Genomic DNA, 25,714 nt, shown 5'->3' with positions numbered 1-25,714 from the left:
ACGCTGGTGTGGATGTAAACACGCTCCGGTCACGTTAATATTATGAGAGGTCAGAGGATGTAAGGTGTTGTATTGAAGTGGTGTTTGTGTCTCTGTCCCGTACAAGAAATGGTGCGAAAATTAACTAGCTTTTTCCCGAAATCACCGATACGATGTTCGTTTTCTACAGTAAATGAAACTAAACCACTCTCAAACATCGAAATAAAGGGAAAATCATATAGTCGAGATGAATGGACGAATGTAACACCCAAAGTTCTCTCTTATATAGGAAAAAACTTACATTCTCAACCAGGTCATCCTTTGCATTTAGTCAAGAAGCGCATTGTGAACTATATGTATAAGACATTCGTGGGACGGAGGGGAAATCCTTTGTTCGCCGTATTCGATGATTTAAGCCCTGTGGTTACCGTCGAACAGAATTTTGACAGCCTTCTTGTCCCACATGACCACCCCAGCCGGCAAAAAAGTGATTGTTACTATATAAACAGAAGCAATTTATTGCGAGCACACACTACAGCCCACCAATCTGAACTTATTGGCAGTGGTCTAAACAATTTCCTAATTATAGGTGATGTATATCGTAGAGATGAAATAGATTCAAAACATTATCCGGCGTTTCACCAAGTCGATGCTGTCAGGATATGCACTCCTGAAGAAGTGAGTATGCAGTAATGTAATAGTTTTCATACACTGACAGTTCTGTTGGGAAAAAAGGAAAAAAAAACAGTATTACACCATGAAATAAACATGGGTAACATCATTGAAATGTACGCTAGTCATTTTTGATGTCATTTGGAATACAAGGGTTTTAAGACCGTTCTGTATTGTCCAACACATCCATTTCAAATATTTGCCACACTCTAGCATGCCGTATCTAGCACTAAGCGTTACTTTGCACGTGTTTGTCTACAACAATCATATATCTGTATTGATACCTCCAAACAGAATTGCATTATAATGAATTATGCGAATGACATTACTCAATGAAAGGAAAAAGCCACAACCTTTGAATAGTAATCATTTACTGTGTACGTCATTATCTTTTTTGTGTGCTCACAATTATAGATATTGAGGAAGCTAGATTTAGAAGTTTTCGTCAGCCTATGTTTCTCATTGCTCTGAAGTAACAATATTCGTAAATAAATACATAACTCAACCAAGTGAATAGTGGAATGGATTTTTGCTATGTACCAAATGCAACACATTAATGTTCTAGAGGAGACAAACCGTGTTTAAAATGTTAGGTTTGGTATCACAGATATATTAATTCTTCACATTTGCCAGTTTGTAATTGAGTATTTTGTGCAAAAATTAAGATTCTGGATATGGGTCTTTGTGTGGCAAGTAGTTTTAATATTCCAGGTACTTTCAGAACAGTGTACACGATTATGCTGTAGAGTTAAAAAATTTGTTTTGTCTCACTTATTTCTACATTAAAATGTGACATAGAATTGACTTAAAGACTTTAGGCTTTGAGGAGTCATGTCAACAGTTATTGCAGTACAGTTTTGATAAGTTGATTCTCAGGAGACATAAAAACAAATACAGATTTTTTTAAAACTATGAGTGGTAAGAGAGTCTGGATGTGTGGAGCAGAGGATGTCAACTCATGTGGGCATATAGACTAGGAATCTAGAGTAAGTGGCCTCTGTCTAATACACACTTGACCTATAAATGTTGTACTGAGATTCCTTTTGCAAGAATGAGGTGTAAGCAATGCTTCATCTAGCACAAACAGCCAGAACACAATACAATAAAATAAAACACTTTTACTTAAAAATTGACATTACAGTCTATTGCACACAGTGTTGCCTAGGTTGTCAGTGGACAGACACAAAAGGCAGGTATAAAACAATAACAGTATGAAGTCTTTCATATTCTGTTGATTTGGAAGTAGAGAACCAGGCATTGAAGAAACATTTTACAGATTGTATGTCAGATTTGCACATGTCATTCAGTAACGAGTGTTTATTTTTCTTACAATACTGACAAGACAAATAGGCGTACAAGATTCCTAGGACTGAAGATACATGGGTAGCTCTGTCATGTGATGTATCTTTTGTAATCTAATGCAGAAATGTGCAGCTCCTTGTATAAAATGCTGCACACCATATATGTCTGCGACATGCTGAAGCTTGTTTACTCTGAACACTCATTAGTGCATGTCATATGCGGTATTATTTGTGGCAACTTGGTTCAGGCCCAGATGATATTTTTAGCTCAAACACTTGATGTAAAGGCCATTTATGTAGTTGTTTGTCAATTCATACTTTCTCACAAGATTTATTACTAATGAAAGACACTTGCTTCAAACATTATTCAGTGAGCAAGAGATAAAGAAATGAACTTTATATATGGAGCACAGTCTTGTAAGTTATTCAGAGGTGTTACCTTCGATAGACCTTGTTCTGTAAGTGTTGACAGTATTTAGTAACAAACCATGTATTTTAGCTTTTGAGGAACTCATATTTCCCACAGTCATACCAGTGGTTCTTTAAAAAAGACTAGGATGATTGACCAGGTAACATTACTGAATCATCCCAACAGAAGCTATACAGGGTAAACCAGAACTCTGCCAATGATCTTTCAGAGGTGGTAGTATGGACCAAAATGAAAAAAAAAATGCCTAATAAATGTGGGCTCCAAAATGTATATCTTCAGAACTATAAGCACTTGTTCCGCTTTGCTGCTGTGAAACACCTCCTCTCCTGAACAAAAGTTGATGGCTCTCTTAGGATATGTGTTTTAAAGCATATGTTTAGTAGCCAGTTTTATTGTTTTGGTCCATACTACCACCTCTGAAAGTTTGTCAGTGCAGTTCTGGTTCATTCTGTATAGCTTCTGTAGATATTATTCAGGACTGTTACGGTGTCAGTCATCCTGGTTTGTTTTTTCCGTGGTGTTTGATTTAAAATTGACATCTTATTATATTTTCAATTATTATTCGCAAAGTGTAATGAGGTGTTCCTTGGTCATATGACAGTGTTACTGGAGCCTGTTGAATAAAATGAGAAGTAAATGCATAATTAATAACTGCTGTGTTACAAATTTCTCTTATACCAGTTTCATCCCACATAAACTGCCATTAATACAATACATTCCAGAGTTAGAATTTGGTAACCTATACTGTCAAGGCATTTACTGCCGAGATTACTGTAAATGCCCAATTCTTCCAGAATTTTATTTGTGTTATCAGGTATGACAGACATTGTAGATAAAACTGCTGAAGTCATATGCATTGTCAAAATTGTTTGACAGGTTTCCCACAAGGGAGAGTCACCTATAGTGCTACTTGCTTTCAAGTGGGCACCACTTTAGATTGGCCTACTCTTTTATGAAAATTGGGCCAGTGGTGGCCCAGACTTTTAGCACAAAGTTACCATCTTTTATTAGAAGCATATTTGAAACTGAAAGAATAATTATTATACTCATGTTCTTGAAATGGAAGTCACAAATCAATTCTATTCAAATAAAACAGCCACAGGTTGCACACAGTTTTATTCCCTATGTCAGACTTAACTCATTAGACTTGATCAAATTGTGTGTGACCTGTAGTTATTTAATCTGAATGTTATTACCAGGGTCACAGTATCCCTCAGCATGTAATGCATCCATTTGATAAACAAATAATTTGCTTTGCAAGCCTTGGTAAGACAATTGCCCGTGAGTGTATTGTTTACTATTTGTAGCTGTGATTTTCTCTGGAGCAAGAGAACTTATTGAATTTGGTGCTTATTGAATCCAGATTTACTTACCTGTTATTAACTTCTTACTTTTTTGTAAATGTGACTGTATGAAATTACAAGATAGAATTTCTGCCCAGTACTTACATTTAGGAGGCAAAATATTTAATACTGTTGATAAACAAACATAAAAGTACATGACTAGCGTACTGAATTATTAGCTTATTCTTCAGGGAGGAGAGAAGGGTAGTATGTAGGGGAAGGTTAAAAGGTAGGGCAGGTTGCTCAGACCTGCTTTCAGGATGAGAAAAGCCAAATGTAATCTGCTTAAACTTGGTGGTGATAAGCATTAAAACGTTTACAGAATACAATAGGGACTGCTAAACAACATTAAAAACATAGTTTTGGACAGAAAGATTTCAGTGTATTTTAATAATGTATTTTTAGCAAGCTTTAGTGTATGATTCTGTAAACTAATCAATGTGATGGACATGTAATGGATAATATCTAATTCAGTGTCCCTTCATGCATTCCATGTCACTGGTGTATGAATAACTTTTTAAACTCACAAAAGTACATAGTTTTTAATATCAGTTTCAGAAGTCAAACAGCATTTATGGGTCCTGAAGAAAATCTTCAGCAGTGTGAAATGTAATGAGAAATGAAAAACTAATGGAATGTGAGTTACGTACAGAGATTGGCAGTTAATGCTTAATGTCTTAAAAACCAAGTACACAGATGATTGTGAAAAAACTTATAAGGCGAGATTTTAGTGCATAAACGTGCACAACATTATAGATGCAACAGTGGTTTGATGCAGTTCTCCACATTAGTCTGTTCTGTGCAAGCTTCTTCATTGTCTTGCATTAGTAGAAATCTTGTTTTGTGCATTTGGTTAAATTCTTATAGGTAGTTACCAAATTTTTAGCTCAGCAGATTGACAGACAATCAGCGGGCTTAATTTAAAGCTATTTGTTCACTGCTTTGTAATACATTGCACCAGCCAAAACGCAGTTCCACTGTGAATGCTGTTCTCGAACATGGGAAGAGTTGGTTGACGTTCATAAGAAACTGGAAATCGCCCTGACTACTGTCAAACGATTGGTAGCTGTTGCAAATTGGTGTGTTGGAAGAGCTCCCGAGAGTCGAGTACCTGTCATACCAGTAGCAGAGGTACCCCAATTACTATCGCCTCCCTCCCGTGGGTCGTGTCTCCTGTGCAGAAAGTACAAGATTTGTCATTACTCATACACTTGACTGCAAGTGGCATGTTAATGGTAGATCTAGGCATCCTGTACAGGGTGGACGGGGACCAGGGAGGACTCAGGGTGTTGTACCAATCCCCCTGACCAATAAGTTTGATACGCTGTCTTTCACTGAAACTGAGCCAGCGGGACACACTTCACCTGTTTTGGGGAAAGCTGTTTTTCTGGTGTCAGGAGGAGGCAAACACAACAGGATAGAGGTCCAGTAATCGTCGACAGTTCAAATATATGGCGAATGATGATACCCCTTAGGGAAATGACAGCAAGGAAAGGGCACCAGGTGCAGTCAGTGTGTATGCCTGGGGTCCCCATTCAACATGTTGAAGATGTATTCCAGCTGCCTTTGAGGGAACAATGTGCAACCAACTGCAAATTGTGGTGCTCATTGGAACAAATAGTGCTGTCGTCTGAGCCCCGAGGTCATTCTTGGGTCATTACTGCGACTGGCAGAGAAGGTTGGGAAGACCAGCCTTGTGCGTGGAGTTTCATTGATGCTCATAATTTGCAGCATTGTCCCCAGAACTGATCGTGGCCCTATGGTTCTGAGTCAAGTGGGAGGAATGAACCAGAGACAGTGGAAGTTCTGTGACAGCTAGGCTGTGACTTCCTGGACTTGCACCATAGAGTTGAGAACTGTTGGTCCCCCAAAATGGGTCAGTTGTGCACTACACATCAGAAGCTGCTAATCAGGCAGCTGACTGTATGTAGGGTGCACATTGGATATTTTAGATTAGGCAATTCATCCAGATGATGATAGCTGTAGGAAACCCAGAAGTATCAGTGTAAGGACGAAAGAAATGCCTCCAGAGGTGAGAGTTTTAAAATCCTGATGGTAACTGGCAAAGCTTTTGCAACCAAGTGCCAGCAGTTTGAAGAGCTCATGAAAAGCAGTGAAGCTTACATAATACTAGGTACAGAAAGCTGTTAAAACCTGAAAGTTATAGCAGTGAGACTTTTGGGTAAAATTTAATTGCACATAAAAAGGATACACAGATGGGGAATGGAGGTGGTGTATTTATCGCAGTAGACGAGAAACTCAAATTCACCCAGATAGAAATTGAAGCTTCATGTGAGATTGTTTGGGCAAGACTCAGTATCGGGGGGGGGGGGGGGGCAATAAATAATTGGATCCTTCTATCGCCCACCACACTCATCTCCTCATCTAACCAAAAAATTTAGAGAACACCTCACATCACTTGTATGTAAGTTTCCCAATCATACTGTAATCATTGTGGAGACTTTCATCCAACAATTAATTGAAAAATTACAGTTTTGTTATTGGTGGGCTTGTTAAGACATTCTGTGTAACGGTACTAAATGCCTCTCTAAGAACTACCTATATCAGATAGTTAGGAACCACACTCATGATGGAAATATATTGGATCTGTGAGGATGTCCACATTGAAACTGGTATCAGCGACCATGACGCGGTTGTGGCAGCAATGATTACCAAAGTACAAACGACAACTGAAACAAGCAGAAAGATATATATGTTCAATAAACTGGATGAAAAATCCGTAGTGCCATATCTCAATGAAGAACTTGAAACTTTCAGCACAGGGCAGGAGCATGAAGAGGATCTCTGTCTCAGGTTTAAAAGAATAGTAGACCATGCACTAGACTGATATGTACCCATCAGAACAATTTGTATTAGAAGGGAACCTCTGTGGCAGACAGTACTGTTAAGAAACTTTTGAAGAAACAGTGATTATTGCATAATAGGTGTAAAACAAAGTACAGGGCTGCAGAAGAGAGATGCTGAATGAAAGGCATTTGGTTGTCAAGAAAGTTATATGTGATGCCTTCAGTGACTACCATAGCAGAATATTGTTAAGTGATCTTTCACAGAACTCAAAGAAAATCTGGTCGTATGCAAAGGCTGTTAGTGGGACCAAAGTTAGTGTTTAGTCCGTAGTGAACGAGACAGGAATTGAAATTGAGGGTAGTGAAGCAAAAGCTGAAATGCTTAACTGTTTTAAAATGTTCCTTTATAAAGGAAAACCCAGGTGAATTGCCCCAATCTAAGCCTCATTCCACTGAAATAGGTACTAGTGTCAGTGGTGCTGAGAAACAGCTGAAATCATTAAAATTGAACAAAACTCCAGGGTCTGATGGAACCCCTGTCAGATTACTGAATTTGTGGCTGAGTTAGCTCCTCTTCTAACTATAATCTATCATAGAACTCTCGAACAAAAAAACCTGCCCAGTTCTTGGAAAAAGGCACAGTCGACACCCATCTACAAGAAGGGTAGTAGAAGTGATCCCCAAAACTACCTTCCAATATCCTTGAATCGATTTGTTGTAGAATCTTAGAACATGTTCAGAGCTCAAACGTGTTGAGATATCTTGAAGAGAATGACCTCCTCAATGTTGACCAGCATGGTTTTCGAAAATATCGATAATGTGAAACCAAGCTCGCACTTTTCTCACATGACATACTGAAAGCTTTCGATCAAGGCAGTCTGGTAGATGCTGGGTTTCTTGGTTTCAGAAAAGCATTAATGAACTTGTAGACAATATTAATAGTAAAATCAGGCTTTTTGCAGATGATGCAGTTGTCTATAATGAAGTACTGTCTGAAAGGAGCTGCATAAATATTCAGTCAGATCTTGATAAGATAACTGTAAAATTTTACCACGAGTGAGAAGTGTGGGCTCTGTCATAGGTTTGTGAGTAGTGGGTTATGGTGTGGGATTTGTTCAAAGTATTTTCATTGGGCAGGGGAGGGGAATGCAGTGGGGAACCCAGTGGGAATTCTAGCGAGGTCCTCTCCTGGGAATGCAGAATTTATAGTAGAAATAAATTGATAGAGGAGCAGGAGCATAAAATCTGTGCCCATCAGGTGCAGTTGCAGTACCCAAAGAAGGAACTGGATAGGTTGAGGAGGGTGAAGGGTGCTGGGGAATGGGAACTGGCAGTTGGCAAGAAGGCAGCTAGGAGGAGGAGGTATTCAATTCAGACAGTTGTACTTTGTGTATATGCAATAGATTTGATCGACTGTCAGAGTTGAGTGGAAAGGAGACTATTTTTAGTTGTAGGTGTAGGAAACATGCAGCAGTCCTCAGCAGTTAGCAGGCTTAAGTCAGTTGCAAAGTCTCTAACCTAACCTAACCTAACCTAACCTAACCTAACAGAAAGAAGAAGGTTCTGCTGCTAGGTAGTTCACATGGGAGAGGTGTGGGCCGCCTATTGCAGGAAGTGTTGGGGAGTGAATACCAGCTCACCAGCATTGTGAAGCGTAGTGCAGGGTTGGCTCAGGTGACTGACAGCATAGGGGAGTTATGTATGAGTTTTACGAAGGAGGATCAGATTTGTGATAGTGGGTGGAGCAGGGAATAGTCTTGATAGGGATGGGGAACGTGATGTAGGTGGTGACCTGGTAAATGTAGCTACTCAAACTGGTGGCACTAATGTTCATTTCATGCAACTGTTTCAGCGTCATGATCAGCCTCATCTAAATGAATCTGTTATGTGTGTTAACATGGGGAGAAGGCACTGATGGTAGAGAGTATGGGTCACATTGCAGTGGTGTCAGCTGAGTGTATCAGTAGATTGGGTTTCACTAGGCAGTAGGTATGGGAAAGGGAGGCTGACAATGCTTATAGGTGACAGTGTAGTGGGTGGTGGTGGGATCACTCATGGAAAAATTCCTGTAGCAGTTGACAATATTAGAGAAGGGAAGTTGCTACTCACCATATAGCGGAGATGCTGTCGTGATAGGCACAACAAAAAGAGTAGTTGGTGTTAGAGCTGCACCTTCTTTGACTGAAGTCAGCTGATAGGTATACCGTACCTGCTTAAAGGAAGTCCCTCTAACTAAAGAATCACCTTCAGAGGATGTCATGTTCTCAAGTGGAGAAGGAATTAGCATATTTCATCAAAATATAAGAGTTATTAGAGATAAAGTTAGTGAACTGCTTATAGACGTTGACTCTGAAATTATTGGTATATTGTAGTGTCACTTAAATAATTTGCCAGTTCAGAAACTTGCTTTACCAGGATACAGATTAACTGGCTGTTTTTCAAGGAGTTCCTTGCAGAGTAGGGGAGTAGCAATATACGTAAAAAACATTATTCCATTTGAGTCCATGGACATATCACAGCACTGCACTGAACAGATATTTAAATGTTGTGCAGTTTTGTTATTGGTGGGCTTGTTAAGACATTCTGTGTAACGGTACTAAATGCCTCTCTAAGAACTACCTAGATCAGATAGTTAGGAACCACACTCATGATGGAAATATATTGGATCTGTGAGGATGTCCACATTGAAACTGGTATCAGCGACCATGACGCGGTTGTGGCAGCAATGATTACCAAAGTACAAACGACAACTGAAACAAGCAGAAAGATATATATGTTCAATAAACTGGATGAAAAATCCGTAGTGCCATATCTCAATGAAGAACTTGAAACTTTCAGCACAGGGCAGGAGCATGAAGAGGATCTCTGTCTCAGGTTTAAAAGAATAGTAGACCATGCACTAGACTGATATGTACCCATCAGAACAATTTGTATTAGAAGGGAACCTCTGTGGCAGACAGTACTGTTAAGAAACTTTTGAAGAAACAGTGATTATTGCATAATAGGTGTAAAACAAAGTACAGGGCTGCAGAAGAGAGATGCTGAATGAAAGGCATTTGGTTGTCAAGAAAGTTATATGTGATGCCTTCAGTGACTACCATAGCAGAATATTGTTAAGTGATCTTTCACAGAACTCAAAGAAAATCTGGTCGTATGCAAAGGCTGTTAGTGGGACCAAAGTTAGTGTTTAGTCCGTAGTGAACGAGACAGGAATTGAAATTGAGGGTAGTGAAGCAAAAGCTGAAATGCTTAACTGTTTTAAAATGTTCCTTTATAAAGGAAAACCCAGGTGAATTGCCCCAATCTAAGCCTCATTCCACTGAAATAGGTACTAGTGTCAGTGGTGCTGAGAAACAGCTGAAATCATTAAAATTGAACAAAACTCCAGGGTCTGATGGAACCCCTGTCAGATTACTGAATTTGTGGCTGAGTTAGCTCCTCTTCTAACTATAATCTATCATAGAACTCTCGAACAAAAAAACCTGCCCAGTTCTTGGAAAAAGGCACAGTCGACACCCATCTACAAGAAGGGTAGTAGAAGTGATCCCCAAAACTACCTTCCAATATCCTTGAATCGATTTGTTGTAGAATCTTAGAACATGTTCAGAGCTCAAACGTGTTGAGATATCTTGAAGAGAATGACCTCCTCAATGTTGACCAGCATGGTTTTCGAAAATATCGATAATGTGAAACCAAGCTCGCACTTTTCTCACATGACATACTGAAAGCTTTCGATCAAGGCAGTCTGGTAGATGCTGGGTTTCTTGGTTTCAGAAAAGCATTAATGAACTTGTAGACAATATTAATAGTAAAATCAGGCTTTTTGCAGATGATGCAGTTGTCTATAATGAAGTACTGTCTGAAAGGAGCTGCATAAATATTCAGTCAGATCTTGATAAGATAACTGTAAAATTTTACCACGAGTGAGAAGTGTGGGCTCTGTCATAGGTTTGTGAGTAGTGGGTTATGGTGTGGGATTTGTTCAAAGTATTTTCATTGGGCAGGGGAGGGGAATGCAGTGGGGAACCCAGTGGGAATTCTAGCGAGGTCCTCTCCTGGGAATGCAGAATTTATAGTAGAAATAAATTGATAGAGGAGCAGGAGCATAAAATCTGTGCCCATCAGGTGCAGTTGCAGTACCCAAAGAAGGAACTGGATAGGTTGAGGAGGGTGAAGGGTGCTGGGGAATGGGAACTGGCAGTTGGCAAGAAGGCAGCTAGGAGGAGGAGGTATTCAATTCAGACAGTTGTACTTTGTGTATATGCAATAGATTTGATCGACTGTCAGAGTTGAGTGGAAAGGAGACTATTTTTAGTTGTAGGTGTAGGAAACATGCAGCAGTCCTCAGCAGTTAGCAGGCTTAAGTCAGTTGCAAAGTCTCTAACCTAACCTAACCTAACCTAACCTAACCTAACAGAAAGAAGAAGGTTCTGCTGCTAGGTAGTTCACATGGGAGAGGTGTGGGCCGCCTATTGCAGGAAGTGTTGGGGAGTGAATACCAGCTCACCAGCATTGTGAAGCGTAGTGCAGGGTTGGCTCAGGTGACTGACAGCATAGGGGAGTTATGTATGAGTTTTACGAAGGAGGATCAGATTTGTGATAGTGGGTGGAGCAGGGAATAGTCTTGATAGGGATGGGGAACGTGATGTAGGTGGTGACCTGGTAAATGTAGCTACTCAAACTGGTGGCACTAATGTTCATTTCATGCAACTGTTTCAGCGTCATGATCAGCCTCATCTAAATGAATCTGTTATGTGTGTTAACATGGGGAGAAGGCACTGATGGTAGAGAGTATGGGTCACATTGCAGTGGTGTCAGCTGAGTGTATCAGTAGATTGGGTTTCACTAGGCAGTAGGTATGGGAAAGGAAGGCTGACAATGCTTATAGGTGACAGTGTAGTGGGTGGTGGTGGGATCACTCATGGAAAAATTCCTGTAGCAGTTGACAATATTAGAGAAGGGAAGTTGCTACTCACCATATAGCGGAGATGCTGTCGTGATAGGCACAACAAAAAGAGTAGTTGGTGTTAGAGCTGCACCTTCTTTGACTGAAGTCAGCTGATAGGTATACCGTACCTGCTTAAAGGAAGTCCCTCTAAGTAAAGAATCACCTTCAGAGGATGTCATGTTCTCAAGTGGAGAAGGAATTAGCATATTTCATCAAAATATAAGAGTTATTAGAGATAAAGTTAGTGAACTGCTTATAGACGTTGACTCTGAAATTATTGGTATATTGTAGTGTCACTTAAATAATTTGCCAGTTCAGAAACTTGCTTTACCAGGATACAGATTAACTGGCTGTTTTTCAAGGAGTTCCTTGCAGAGTAGGGGAGTAGCAATATACGTAAAAAACATTATTCCATTTGAGTCCATGGACATATCACAGCACTGCACTGAACAGATATTTAAATGTTGTGCAGGGGCAGTTGATTTTTGTGAAACTAAACTTCTAATTTTTATATTTATAGGTCCCCTAACTCTGACTTCAGAGCATTTCTGCTAAAGCTAGAGATGGTTCATGATTTACTTTGTAGGAAGTACCAGAAATTAGTTATATGTGGTGACTTCAGTATTAAGTTTGTATTTGATTGTGCGAAAAAAAATATGTTGGTAGATCTAAATTCATATGATATGATGCAGTCTGTGTTTTTTTTTTTTTTTTAAACTAGTGTGCAGGGGATCAGTTGCACAGCCATAAACAATATTTTTATTCATTCTTCATTACTAGATGGGCATTCTTTTAGTGACAAGGTGAATGGCCTTTCAGACAATGATACACAAATTTTAACACTAAAAGGCTTTTGTGCTAACAAATGTCACATATAATTACAAACTATGTAGGAAAGTTAATACAACAGCAATGGAGTTTTTTAAACCTCTTCAAGGAACAAGAGTGGCAGGATGTCTATAGTGCTGATAATGCGGAGGGCAAATGTAAATGCTTTCCTTATCATTCTCTTAGAGAGTTGCTTTCCATTAGAACATTCTAGACAGTATACTAGCAGGAAAAGGCAGCCTGGGTGACTGACTAGTGGGATAAGGCTATCATGTAGAACAAAGTGGCAATTATATAAAAATGTTAGAAGTAGTCACAATCAAGTTACAGTAGCCCATTACAAACAGTATTGTAAGGTGCTTAAAATGTTATTAGGAAGGCAAAGAGTATGTGATATGCAAATAGAATAGCTAATTCACAGGATAAAATTAAAACCCTGTGGTCAGTTGTGAAGGATGTGTCTGGTCAGCAGCACAAGGTCGGTGATAGTCAGTTTGTAGTAAAAATATTTCTGTTACTGATAAATCAGATATATGTACAGTATTTAACAATCATTTTCTGAGCATTGCTGGTGAATTAAATAAAAATTTAGTTTCTCCAGGGAATCATAAAATTCTCTTGGCAAATGCCTTTCCTAGATTTATGTATGAAATACTCATCTGTGATACAGACAAGGGGGAGATTGAGTCAATAATTAAATCACTGAAGACTAAGGACTCCCATGGATATGAAGGAGTACCTAGCAGAATACTAAAGTACTGTGCTGCACATGTTAGCCCTGTATTTAGCCATATTTGTAATTTTTCCTTTAGTAATGGTCAGTTTCCTGAATGATTAAAGTACTCAGTAGTAAAGCTGCTTTATAAAAAGGGAGTAAGGGCTAACACAGACAATTTTAGACCTATTTCTATGCCATCAGTGTTTGCTAAAGATATTGGAAAGGCTGTGTATGTAAGGGTAATTGATCATTTTGTATCACACAATATGCTATCAAATGTACAGTTCGGCTTTAGGAGTCATTTAACAACTGAAAATGCTGTATTCTCTTGTCTCTGTGAGGTACTGGATGAGTTGAACAAAAGGTTTTGAACGCTAGGCATATATTTTTTTACTTAACTAAGGTGTTTATGTTGATCACAAAATATTGCTCCGGAAGTTGGACCATTACAGAATACAGGAAGTAGATCACAATTGGTTCGCCTCTTACTTTAACAACAGACAGCAAAATGTCATTATTCACAGTATCGAGAATGGCCGTGATGTGGGGTCTGAATGGGGTATGGTCAAATGGAGGGGGGGGGGGGGGGTGGTGGTGCCCCAGGGATCATTGTTGGGGCCACTCCTGTTCCTTATTGATATAAATGATATGCCCTCTAGTATATGGGTAACTCTAAAATGTTTCTGTTTGCTGATGACAGTAAAGGGCATTGTGTGCAACACTGGCTCGACTTCAAATAATGCAGTTCATGATATAAGTTCAGGCCTTGTAGAAAATAAACTAATGCTAAATCACATTGAGACTCAGTTTTTACTGTTTCTGACACACAATTCAACAAAATCTGACATTTTGATTTCATAGAATGGGCATATGATTAGTGAAACTAAACAGTTCAAATTTCGAGGTGTTCATATAGATAGTAAACTGTTGTGGAAAGCCCATATTCAGGATCTTATTTAGAGACTTAATGCTGCCATTTTTACTATTCGAATGGTATCTGAAGTAAGTGATCATTCGACATGAAAATTAGTCTACTTTGCTTATTTTAATTCGCTTATGTCATATGATATTATATTTTGGGATAACTCTTCCCACTCTGAAAGGATTTTTTGGCTCATAAATGGGCAGTTCGGGCAATAAGCATTTCTTGTTAACAATATAAGCTTATTCCCAAGAATAAGCAGCTTTCACTCAGTTAATACTCGGCAGAAATCCAACTTACAGTTGGACCGAACTCCCTTAACTCTTGTGTAGAAAGGCGTGCAGTATACCGCTGCATCCATTTTCAATAAGCTACCACAATAATTCAAAAATCTTAGCAATAATCCACGCACCTGCAAATCAAAACTGAAGAGTTTCCTCGTTAGCTACTCCTTCTATTCTGTTGAGGAGTTCCTTGAAAAATTAAGCTGATTCTTTTGTTACATTGTGGGTTGCGTTTACTTATGGCTTAACTTTTTTGAGTTAATAAACATTTTATTTTTATCTGTTATTACTTTTATGTTGTAATTTCATGTACTGACACGTTCAATGACCTTGGAGATTTGCTCTTCAATTTGGTCCTACGAAACTTGGCATGTAAATAAATAAATAAAAATCTCAAAGTGGTGCAGAGATTGGAAACTTGCTTTAAATGTTCAAAAATGTCAAATTTTGCACTTCAAAAAATGAAGAAAACATACTATCCCATGACTATAATAACTGTGAGTCACTTGCAATTGGCCAACTCATACAAATACCTGGTGTAACACTTTGCAGGCACATGAAATGGAATGATCATATAGGTTCATTTGTAGGTAAAGCAGGTAGACTTTGGTTTGTTGGTAGAATACTGGGGAAGTGTAATCAAGGATATTGAGCGTATCCAGAGAAGGGCAGCATGAAGGGTTACAGGTTTGTTTAATCCGTGAGAGAGTGTTGCAGAAATACTGAACTCTTGAAGATAGGTGTAAACTATCCCGAGAAAGTCTATTAGCAAGGTTTTCAATAACCAGCTCTAAATGGGTGCTGTAGGAATATACTACAACCCCCTACATATCACTCACAGAGGGATCTTGAAGACAAAATTAGAATAATTACTGCATGCACAAAGGGATTCAAGCAATCATTCTTCCCAAGCACCATATGTGAATGGACCAAGAAGAAACCCTAATAACTGGTACAATGTGATGTACCCTCTGCCATGAACCTCATGGTGGTTTGCAGAGTGTAGATGTAGGAAAAGTTAGATTGCTACTTACAGTGAAGAAGACACGTCAAGTTGCAGACAAGCACAATTATATGAAAGTTAAAATTTTCAGGAGGGACAACCTTTCAGCACAGAATTCATACTAATGTAAAGAAAAGAAAGACATGGCTGAGAATAATGACCAGCTAGAGTTCATATCGGGAAGAGGTCAGAGGTACAGTATGCTAAGCAAAAGAATAGTATTAATTGGGCAGCCAGACTGCGTAAAATGATTTAAGTAAGGCAGGAAACGTTGCACAAGAATGGAGAGGTTAATAAGACCAGTTAAATACTAATTAATACAGTGAACAGTGTAGGAGAGAGAGGCTATAGGTAATGACACAAACACAAATACAAGGCACAAAGTGTTGACAACCGTACATGCTCACAACAAAGAGATGACAAAGTATAGAAACAAATGCAAGACTATATCACTATATCCATTCTAATCAGTGATGGATACTAGAATAAACAGAAAACGATTATGGTGCCTTTCTCAGGTTCCATATTTTTTTTGAAGAGTACTTCTCTCTAATTTTCTATTCATGTGGATCTTCCTCCATTCACAAGCTGTTCTTCCTTTTTGGTGTTGTGTATATAACTTGGAGATGTAAGTGGGTATGTGTCAGATTACAAGACCAAAGATCCACAGTTATACCACTTCCAGTAGTATGGTACATAGTATAGAATTATTGTACTGAAACCAACCTATGGGTTGTTGTCTTTACATAGGTGTTGAAGGAAGGAGAAAAAACTTGTACATTTTGTTATAATTACTGCTACTTCATACAATGTGACAGCTCAATTTCTTGCAACCATCTGTCAGTACCTCTTTTCACACCTCTTTTCATTCATTTATTTTTTTAAACTGAAGAAACATAGTTCCTCAGATGCTAGTTTCTGAATGTAACACTGTAAACCAACTTTAAAATTTGTTTATGATCATTAAAAAAATACTCTTTCTTTTAAATCGGAGTTTGTAGGCTCCCAACCTAAGCAGTGTAATAATTTAATTGTATGATTCTCTTCAGGTTTTCAGACACGAGGGAAATATGCAGGCAGTATTTGAAAAGAAAAGTCAGAGAACTGCAGCCAAGCAAGCGTGCCATACCTTGGCAGCTACAAAACACATGGAACATGAATTGAAACAGACACTTCAAGGATTAGCAGAAACTTTGTTTGGATCAGGTAGGAATTGTCAAGGCCAACAAAGCTGTTGAAATTTACATAAGTATTTAAAAATATTAATTGAGGAGTGATATAGAAACATTGAATATTGAACATTAGAAGTCAAATTGGTTATATTGGAGGGCTAAACAATGTAGTTCATGGCAGTATTGTCTGTTAAGCAGTTTGGCATCATGAAAACTCTAGTCATAAGCACCTGCTATGATTAAGCATTGCTGGTTGTGATGTTTGTAGCTATTAATGTGTATAAGGAGCCATAAATCAGAGCTCCCTCTGTGTTTGATACTTGTCCACCTTCTCAATCCAAAACATTAGGATGCTGTACTTAAGAGTCTTAAAACATTTAGTGAAAAATGACACTACAGCAATCTTTTGATTATATAGGTTAATGTGAACTATCATCAAGGTAACCTAAAGTTTTAAGGGTCCAAAAATGAGCAATAAGAATTATTTGTGGTGTCAACTAATTAAAATCCTGCAGAGGTCTGTTCGGGAATCTAAGGATACTGACAACTCCCTCCCAATACATTTATTCCTCAATGTAGTTTGTCATAAAAATATATCTCTCTTTTGAACCAATAGATCAGTTGAATGAATTTTGTACTGCATAGTCTAGTAACATTTCAGTGCCTTGGAGTGCTTAATAGTGGGTTCTTTGATCAACTCATCTTCATTCTGTTATTCTACCAAACACTCTTTCTTCACTACAAGTGCATTGCTTTGGTGCTCAAATCATAGTTCGTAGGCACCACAGTTAAATCAGTCATGACCGTTTTGTCTTCTACATCTTCATAACCAGAAATTGATGTTCTGATCAAAAATATTTGTTTTACTTGTAACGGAACTTCATGCATCACTTTTTATTTTTTCAAAAATTACCAAACTGTGCCCAGGTAATCTGCAAGCAGGATAATAAGCACCCAGATAATTGGGAGATTGTTGTGTACTTTGTATACTGCCGTATAAACATTCTTTTATGACACTTATCTAATGTGGTTCAAGGCAAATATCAATGAATTTACGTTTTCAAAAACTGATTGTAATAGACTCAAAATACAACCTCAAATGGAAAAATTTGAGTATTTAAATGACACAACTCAATGTTTACCATTGTTGCCTTACTCAAGAAACAGTTCTCATTGTTTTATTCTCTGTGACTGTGTTGATAACCATCTAAAAATACAAAAAAAGTTCATTAAGATTTATTGTATACATATGAGCTGTGAAAATAATATGTAGTGTTTATGTAGTTTTTAAAACAGCAGGCAGAGGCCTCTTAAGAATCAATGGATACTACTAACAAGGGCTGTACTTACTCATACAGATTCATGATAGTGTACTTATTCTCTTCAATTGTCTGTAACTAAAAATAAAATGGATGACTGGAGACATAAAATTTCGAAATTATCACATTACATATGTTAATAAAGTTTGGACATTTTGTATCCACATCCAAGTTTCATAACTGTTTCCTGCACTCTGAGAGAAAGATTTTTTATATACATGTGTAAGGCTAATTAAACCTTGAATGTAGATAACCACTCACCCAACAGTAGTACTGCTGAGCACCATATTGGCAAAAAGATAAGATGTTGAATGTTAGCTCAGCTTTTGATCTTTCATTCTTTGCTAGTGCGAAGACACATACGCACACTACGCAAATAAGCTGCACTATGCCAACAATCTCTTTGGAATTGTATGCAGCTGTGCAGAATCCACAATTTCCTTCCTTGTGAAGATTGTTGAGAAGCACTTTACCCATCAGGTTTCAGAGATCCAGGGAAGTGGGAGACATCACATAAGAACAAATATGTACATTAATGTTAATGTGGTCATGTCTGAATCTGAGACACAAATGCTTGTGCATTGTCCATCCTGTGAGCTGGCACGGGATCTCACACAATTCCATCCTCATTTACATCTCCTGAATTCTTTCAAGATGCTTGGGTAGGCATACTGAAGTCTATCAACCTGTAGGATATTATAGAACATAGTGATGTTTGCAGTGGATCTTGTGGCTGATATACTTTGGAAATTAATATGAATCATTTATCCACTGGTGACTGTTGGAGAAATGGTTCGTAGCAATTTTCGTATGTAACTGTGGTGATGTGTTTTCTTCTGAACTGAAAATGCAGATCATTATTTCATGAAATGATTTTCATCACTTTCATTGAATTACCATCAATTTAAGGTGATTACAAGTGCAGCATGTAACCTTGCTAATCATTTTCTCCACACAAAATGCATTTTATTTTTTGCAAATGGATGCTGGACATGCAAACAACTCTTCATTTTGAAGAAAATTTCTCAGTATTTGAATTTATTGAAGAAAGTTAAGACTGTAGAAGAATTGCAAAAGGCAACTTGTGACCATTAATTCATCTTTAAATAGTAAGAGAATCACTGCACATAACTGTTTCAATGTGTAATAACTGAATACAATATGGAACACACTTCTCACCACTACTTCTTGTAGGCATATAGTGTTGCAATGGATGCTATTTCATTCGTCTTTCTTGTAAAAAGAAGCTAACCACATTCATTAACTTTCATTGAATAATGCTTCAACTGCAGGAACTATTTATTGTATTCTTACTACACTTCCCCATACTCAATTGAGTAATTCACTTTTTGATTTTCTCTACCATTTACTTCTTCCAGTAAGCTTATTTCCTTTATTACTAAGCTCTTCCAGTATTATTGAAGAGTATAAAAAATATTTTAACCAGCTCATATTTCATTATCTTCTTATTTGGTTGAAATTCCAAATTATTATCCGTTTGTTTAGTAAAGCTACTTATCATATTCTCATTGTTGCTCAGATTATTGTTTCAATTAGACTTTTTGTAAATTAAAACAAAAGTTTAATTCCTTTATTACTATTATAGCTGGCTGAAGTGTACTGATAATAAGCAGGTACAAAACATGAAATCAGGTGGAAACTTATTTTACTTCTAAGTATATACTTTGCAGGCTTTCAGTATAGATGGGTAGATACAACATTTCCTTTTACACACCCATCTTGGGAGTTGGAGGTATTACGTGATGGCAACTGGATGGAAATTTTGGGCTGTGGAATTATGGAGAACGAAATTCTAGAGAGTGGTACGTTATTTTTAAAAAATAAACTCTCAATAGCTCTTCTGCACAGAATTCATAATTTTGAAAAGTGAAGATTTGATGGTTACAGTATAAAAATGAAAAATTAATTAGTAATTCCAAAAAAACCATTCCCTTGTTATCGTATTTGTATGTAGTGGCCATCATTTTTTACATACTCCTAATTGCACATGAAATCAGTTTGTCCTTTCATATTCTGCAGCAGGAGTAAAGGGCCGAATTGGCTGGGCATTTGGATTAGGTCTGGAAAGACTAGCAATGTGTCTATATTCCATTCCCGACATTCGTCTCTTCTGGAGCTCCGATTCTGGCTTCTTGTCACAGTTCAATGTGAAAGATCCTGATACTCGAATAAAATATAAGGTAAGCTAACACTAATGAAACATTTTCTCCCTGTTGGTGACATCAGTTTAATTTGCCCTTCATTTTTCAGCCAATAAGTATATACCCTCAGTGCACAAATGATATGAGTTTCTGGTTACCTTCAGATGATTCATTCACACCAAATGATTTCTATGACTTGGTAAGAACTGTTGGAGGTGATGTCATAGAGCAGGTAAGAATTTTGTTTCAGTTATTTCATTACAGCATATGAAAATAGGTCATAATGAACAAGATATTGGTAGACACAGGGTTTTAATGCCCATAAAGTAACGACACAATGAACTCAACGCTTTTGCTCATTAACCTTGATAGTTGCTTCCATTAAAGGTAACTTATTCTGTTTTTACATACTATATTTTTTTCAGATTTCCCTGATCGATGATTTCACCCATAAAAAGAAAGGATTAAAAAGTCACTGTTATCGTATTGTGTACAGGCATATGGGCAGGACACTGACACAGAAAGAAGTAAATGAAATACACAACAGTATTGCAAGAATGGCAGAAGAAATACTTGGTGTTACAATAAGATAATAGAGAAAGTTTTAAAATAAAGTTATTTATTATTACAACCTGATAAAGATTTTTTTTGATTCTTTCAACAACAGAGTCACATTACATTCAATATGGCATCGAAACAAATGTAGAACCCAGGCTCTATTTTTACAAAAGTATCACATATATTATAAGTAAGTATAATAAACCTGCATTCCACAAATTAGATTTTTTTTATGTCAACCAAAACAGAAGCCCACTTCTGGCATGACAAGTAGCAGCAGTTCGGCAGACCCAAAAGATACAAACATAACAGAGTAATCTCAACAGGCCTTTCTTTGGCAATGGGGTTAAGAGTTTTTCTCTTACAAAATGTTCAGTCACCTTTCTCTGGCTTTCAAAGCAATGAACTTCAGTCATATCTGTGCGCTGCAAAAACTGCTACTGCTTTCAATACCTAAACTTACAGTGTACTTGGACTTCTCATCAATTTTTATTTGACTGGGGGTGCATTTTAACTGTGTCCTGAATAAATGATTATAAAAAAAATCTGAGATTTACAATGTAGAAAAGAAGACATTTTATAAACACCTTCAGGCATTTCCCCACATTTTCTGTAAGCACATTTACAAATGCTTTATAGTACATAAAATGCTCTAGTAAATCTGCCATGTGAATACTAAACTGGCACAAATCAAACAGTGGAAAAGTATTGATAAGAATAACAGTTAGTAGCTCATAAAACACTAAGCATTTCCTGTACTAACAACAATGATAATTTCTGTAAACACAAAAATAAGCAGTCTCTTGTTGCTATGCAACCAATGGATTTATAGAGATTCAATATTTTTCAATGAAAGTAAATGCAGATATATTATTTGTGTACAACAATACAAAAAAAGAAAAAGATATTCTGAAAGTGCTTAAAACAAAGAGTTGCTGCAATTATTTTCCAGTCATGAACAACTTGTATACAATAATAAATAACAGAAGCTTCTTAAATACTGGATAAAACATCCAGATATAAAATACTGAAAGATTCCTTACACAGTTATAGGAACTATTCACAAAACAACCAATTACTACAACTGCCATGTAATGCTAATTGAATAAGTGATTATTTCCTGCATAAAAAGGACTCTCCACAAAACTACTAAATTCACATGTGGAGATTACAGTTTCTGTAAAGGACAAGCTGCAAAAGTTACTACAGCTTTTCCTCACATTGCAATCATCAGCATCCATTTCCTTTACGAAATGCCGATTAATATGAGATGACGATATCTTTGATATTAATTATCAACAAACAGAAGTCAAATAGTTGTGAATGTACATCATTTCCTGACACTGCTGTAGTATGACAAGTAACAAAGTTCAGTGTTTTGGCTTGACCCCCCTTATAATGGCTTTCATATGAAGCCTTGCATCTTGCATTTTGTTCACCATTCCCCAGTATAGCAACTGACAAGTTTCACCTGTCGGCTTACTGTTTTACAGAATCTAGCAATTTGCTTGGGTTTTGACAATTGGATAATAACCACCTTTCAACACTTAAGCTCCTAGGATTGAATCTGAACAAATTCTGTGGATTTTAACTGCAAACATCAATGGCAGTTCAATGAACAAACAGTTATATTTTTGCAGAATTTAGTTATTGGCATATTCCTGACTTTACTGCTGACCAATATGGAGTCCAACGTTATTTTATCAAGAATAGGATTTGTCAATTTCATGGGAACTGTGACAATGACTTTGTTCAAAAACATATACAATTTGATTTGTAAGATGTCACTCCACTGTACACTATTGTCCCAAGCAAGCTTTTTGTGTTCAAAAATTTAATGAGATACTGGAAATAGCTTTCTCGGTTGTATGAAACTGTAAGTCACATCATCTCCTACATGAAAATAGTTCTTTGAGCACTGCACAGCATGTGATAAACTACGCTGTTAGTAATTGTTACATGAAATTTTGAAATGATTTGACATTGTAATTGCCCACAGTTAAAGAGCACAAAATGTAAATTCTCTACCTCCAAGACTGTTCCTTGGAAAAATTTCGTTTGAATAGTTTGCTTCATTTCTTAACCAGGAGACAGAGTTGAGTAATGCTATCCATGGACTCCCAATTGTCTTCAGGTCTGTAGTACGATGTGTAGGCATTGTATGCAAGTCTATGAAATATTTGGGATGGTAGTAAAAACAGAAACCATATAACCTTGCATATGAAGCATTAGCAGTAGATAAGCTCACAAAAAGGTGTTCTGGCAGAAAAGAAATGAGACTGGTAACAACATTATTAAGGTACTACATCCAGACATGAGAGGTGAATGGGTGTGAATCCAGTTAATGCATTTTCAACTTAAGACCGTATGAGGAACAACTACACATTGTTTCATTTGTGGAAGAAGGGTAGTAGTCCTTTCCAGTTAATGACGAATCGCAGGCAGTGTTAAATGGACATGTGCTCTTTTAACTCTGCCTAAATCAACTGTCAATGGCAAACCACCTCTTGCCTAGTATGGCGGTGCAGGTCTTCCGCACCGTTCCCCTATGCTGTCAAGAAGCATGGGATTTCATCATCATCATCATAAATCACCTGTGCACTGGAAAAGGAGTGACGTCTTTATTCCGCAAATGAAATGGTATATGGGTACTACAAATATGATCCTAAGTAAAAAACACAATAAAACTGTATTTGAATTCCTTTACCACTCAGATACAGATACATTGTGAATTTGTAGTAAGTGCAATTGAAATTGATAAACTCGTTGTCACTGTCAATGAGTTAAACATGGTCTTGCATTCCAAAGCAAAAATGGCAGTGATCGTACATTGCATCATGGCAAGTGACATTTAGAATATGTTTCGACTGGTGGAAGGGCTGAATTTAAATGTACACTGACTCAAATTTATTGTGCTTTGATGGTGGCTATCATCAACAGATCATACTGGTAAGTAAGTACACATATCTGTAGCATGAGTAGTCTCTCGTGGGCCAAATCTCATACACGGCATTTGCAAATGGAGGGCAAGAATACATCTGTTGTAAAATGCTTACACACAACCAAAAGACTGGCTATTTTGATGAAATTTGTCACTACAACAAACAGTGTCCCCATAAAGTGGTCCATCCTGTTTAATTTGTGATCAGGTAGCATTTCCTGCAAAACAATAACCCTTCAAAATACTTTAAATTATGCAGCTGGTAGTTTTGAGTTCTTAATATTGGTATTAAAATGCTGTTGTTAGTGAATATGCATTACGGTTACATGAGTGTAGGAGCTTCTGATGTGCCAAGTAACTGTGTGAAAGTTTTGCTTTTTTTAAAAGTCAAAAGCAATAAGACTTTAACACAGCTTCATTGTTCTAACCTGTAAAGTCACTACTACCAACTCACCCACATAAATATGGGAATGTATGAGCTGTGAGCTTCAACTTCACAATAGGTTGGTAATTAGGGTACATATATTTTGACTACAAGATAAGTGAAGGCAAAAACACAGTTCTATATTCAGATGCTCACATTACTAAAATGTTCTCTATGCAATCCCAATTGCATGGAAAATATGTAATTATCAACTACTTATTGAATGCACTGCAACACAAGGGAAAAAATGTCGACTGAATGAAAGCCTGCAGTAAAAAAAAATAAAAAAAATTATGGAAAAATCACAATTTATGCTTTCCACCTTGCCAAATAACTCTTCAAACTGGGCCCCTTTTTAATTGCACAAAATTCTCCAATCACTATTTGAAAGAAGCATGTTGAAAGGGGAACACAACTTTTAGGTAAAGTTACAACTAAGTATAAACAGTGCTGCATAACTCAATAAGGCTACAACAAGCAATCACAAAATTCCTGCCTACAAATAATCGGGAAAACAGTGGTTTTTAGAGAGACGAGCTGGGATAATTTGCATGTGATAAAGCATAAAGGCCACCACACTGAAATACTATGGCGAAAAAAAGGCCAGTTATGTAGTAATCACATGTCTTGTTCTCTTATGCAAAAATATGAAAGACTGTGATACATTCTACATACACTTCGTTCTTATTTTCAAAAAACTAAATTCCAGATTCAAGCACTGCTACATTTACTACTTAGCAAACATTCAACTTTTTATTTTAGGATGATAAACTTATTTTAAAAAATACATGTATGTATAAATATATTAGTATGGGTTTATATAGCAAATATTAGTTGAACAATATAAAAATTATTATTTGGATATGTACAAAATATTGCCATGACATTTCTTAATGAATGTTTCACTTTTAAAAATGCTCTCACTAGAATGTACATCCCTTTGGGTCAAAATCTTCTTCCAAAGGCCATGAATATCTTGTTTACATTTATCACATATAATGAGCGTCATATGAAATTCATTTCAACAACATGTATGTCAGCTTGATGGCTGAAATTGTGTGTATATGAGGGATCTTTCCCTACAGGGATTAAAATGTATTAAATTATTAAGCTGCAAAATTCTACCTATCTCTGTGATGCAACATTTGACTTTAAAGGAAAGAATATTAAATATCTACGGCACTTTGCCACGGTCAATAAATAACAAATTTAAGAAATCAGTCATGGAAAGTTTCTCACTACAGTGACTGTTAAAACACAACCTATACAGTCAATGAAAAACAAAATGTCACACATAAAAAGTGGTTTACAATGCTCAACACAATGTAGTTCTGTATATAATACACAACATATGCAGTCAACTGTGTTGAGCTTCTTGCAACTGTCCTGCTGAAATACATACTATGTTATATCACTAATCTTTGGCATTATGAGCTTTCTCAATGACATACATTAGATGTATTTTTAGACTATATTTAGATCAACATAACTGCGAGGCAGTTATGACAGTTTAGAATAACTTGGCGGTGAAAATTTTTTCCTCAAAAACTTGAGAATGTAGAGGGGCAGACAGCTCACAAGAGTTATCACAAGCACTTTCCATAGGAAATCTGTTGTCTGAATGAAACTCGAATCTGAAAACAATAAATTCCATTTTCAGTATTAAATACATTTATTATAACCAAATGATCACTAGTATTCATCAAAAACATAAACCAGAACCTTGAGTGAAAACCTTTTATGAAATACCAACATGGAAACTACATGTAGTCATCTCACCCATTTAATAATAATAATAATAATAATAATCACAGAATAACAATGACTGTAATACATGAACTTAAATCATGAAATACTGACTAGCAACAAATATATTCATATCCATCATCTTCTTTCCTTTCAT

The 25,714-nt window shown here is 36.9% G+C and overlaps 2 protein-coding genes across 3 annotated transcripts in view; one reads left to right on the top strand and one right to left on the bottom strand.

The window, feature by feature from the left end:
- LOC126195407 (probable phenylalanine--tRNA ligase, mitochondrial) lies at window positions 1-20,519 on the top strand. Its single transcript, XM_049934002.1, has 6 exons — window positions 1-657; window positions 16,285-16,441; window positions 19,418-19,549; window positions 19,767-19,927; window positions 19,998-20,120; window positions 20,314-20,519. Exons 1-6 carry the CDS (start codon window positions 109-111, stop codon window positions 20,479-20,481), a joined length of 1,290 nt encoding a protein of 429 aa, XP_049789959.1. The 5' UTR covers window positions 1-108; the 3' UTR covers window positions 20,482-20,519.
- LOC126195406 (probable phospholipid-transporting ATPase IIB) overlaps window positions 20,491-25,714 on the bottom strand; it is a 192,053-nt gene continuing 186,829 nt past the window's right edge. For both annotated transcript variants that reach the window (XM_049934000.1, XM_049934001.1), the window contains one exon: window positions 20,491-25,445. In XM_049934000.1, the coding sequence (XP_049789957.1) occupies window positions 25,312-25,445 (134 nt within the window). In that variant the 3' untranslated portion in view covers window positions 20,491-25,311. The remainder of the gene's footprint in view (window positions 25,446-25,714) is intronic.

This window comes from Schistocerca nitens, chromosome 7 (genome assembly GCF_023898315.1).
Source record: "Schistocerca nitens isolate TAMUIC-IGC-003100 chromosome 7, iqSchNite1.1, whole genome shotgun sequence".
Classification (NCBI taxonomy): Eukaryota; Metazoa; Arthropoda; class Insecta; order Orthoptera; family Acrididae; genus Schistocerca; species Schistocerca nitens.
This window is presented reverse-complemented; position numbering and strand designations above follow the sequence as displayed.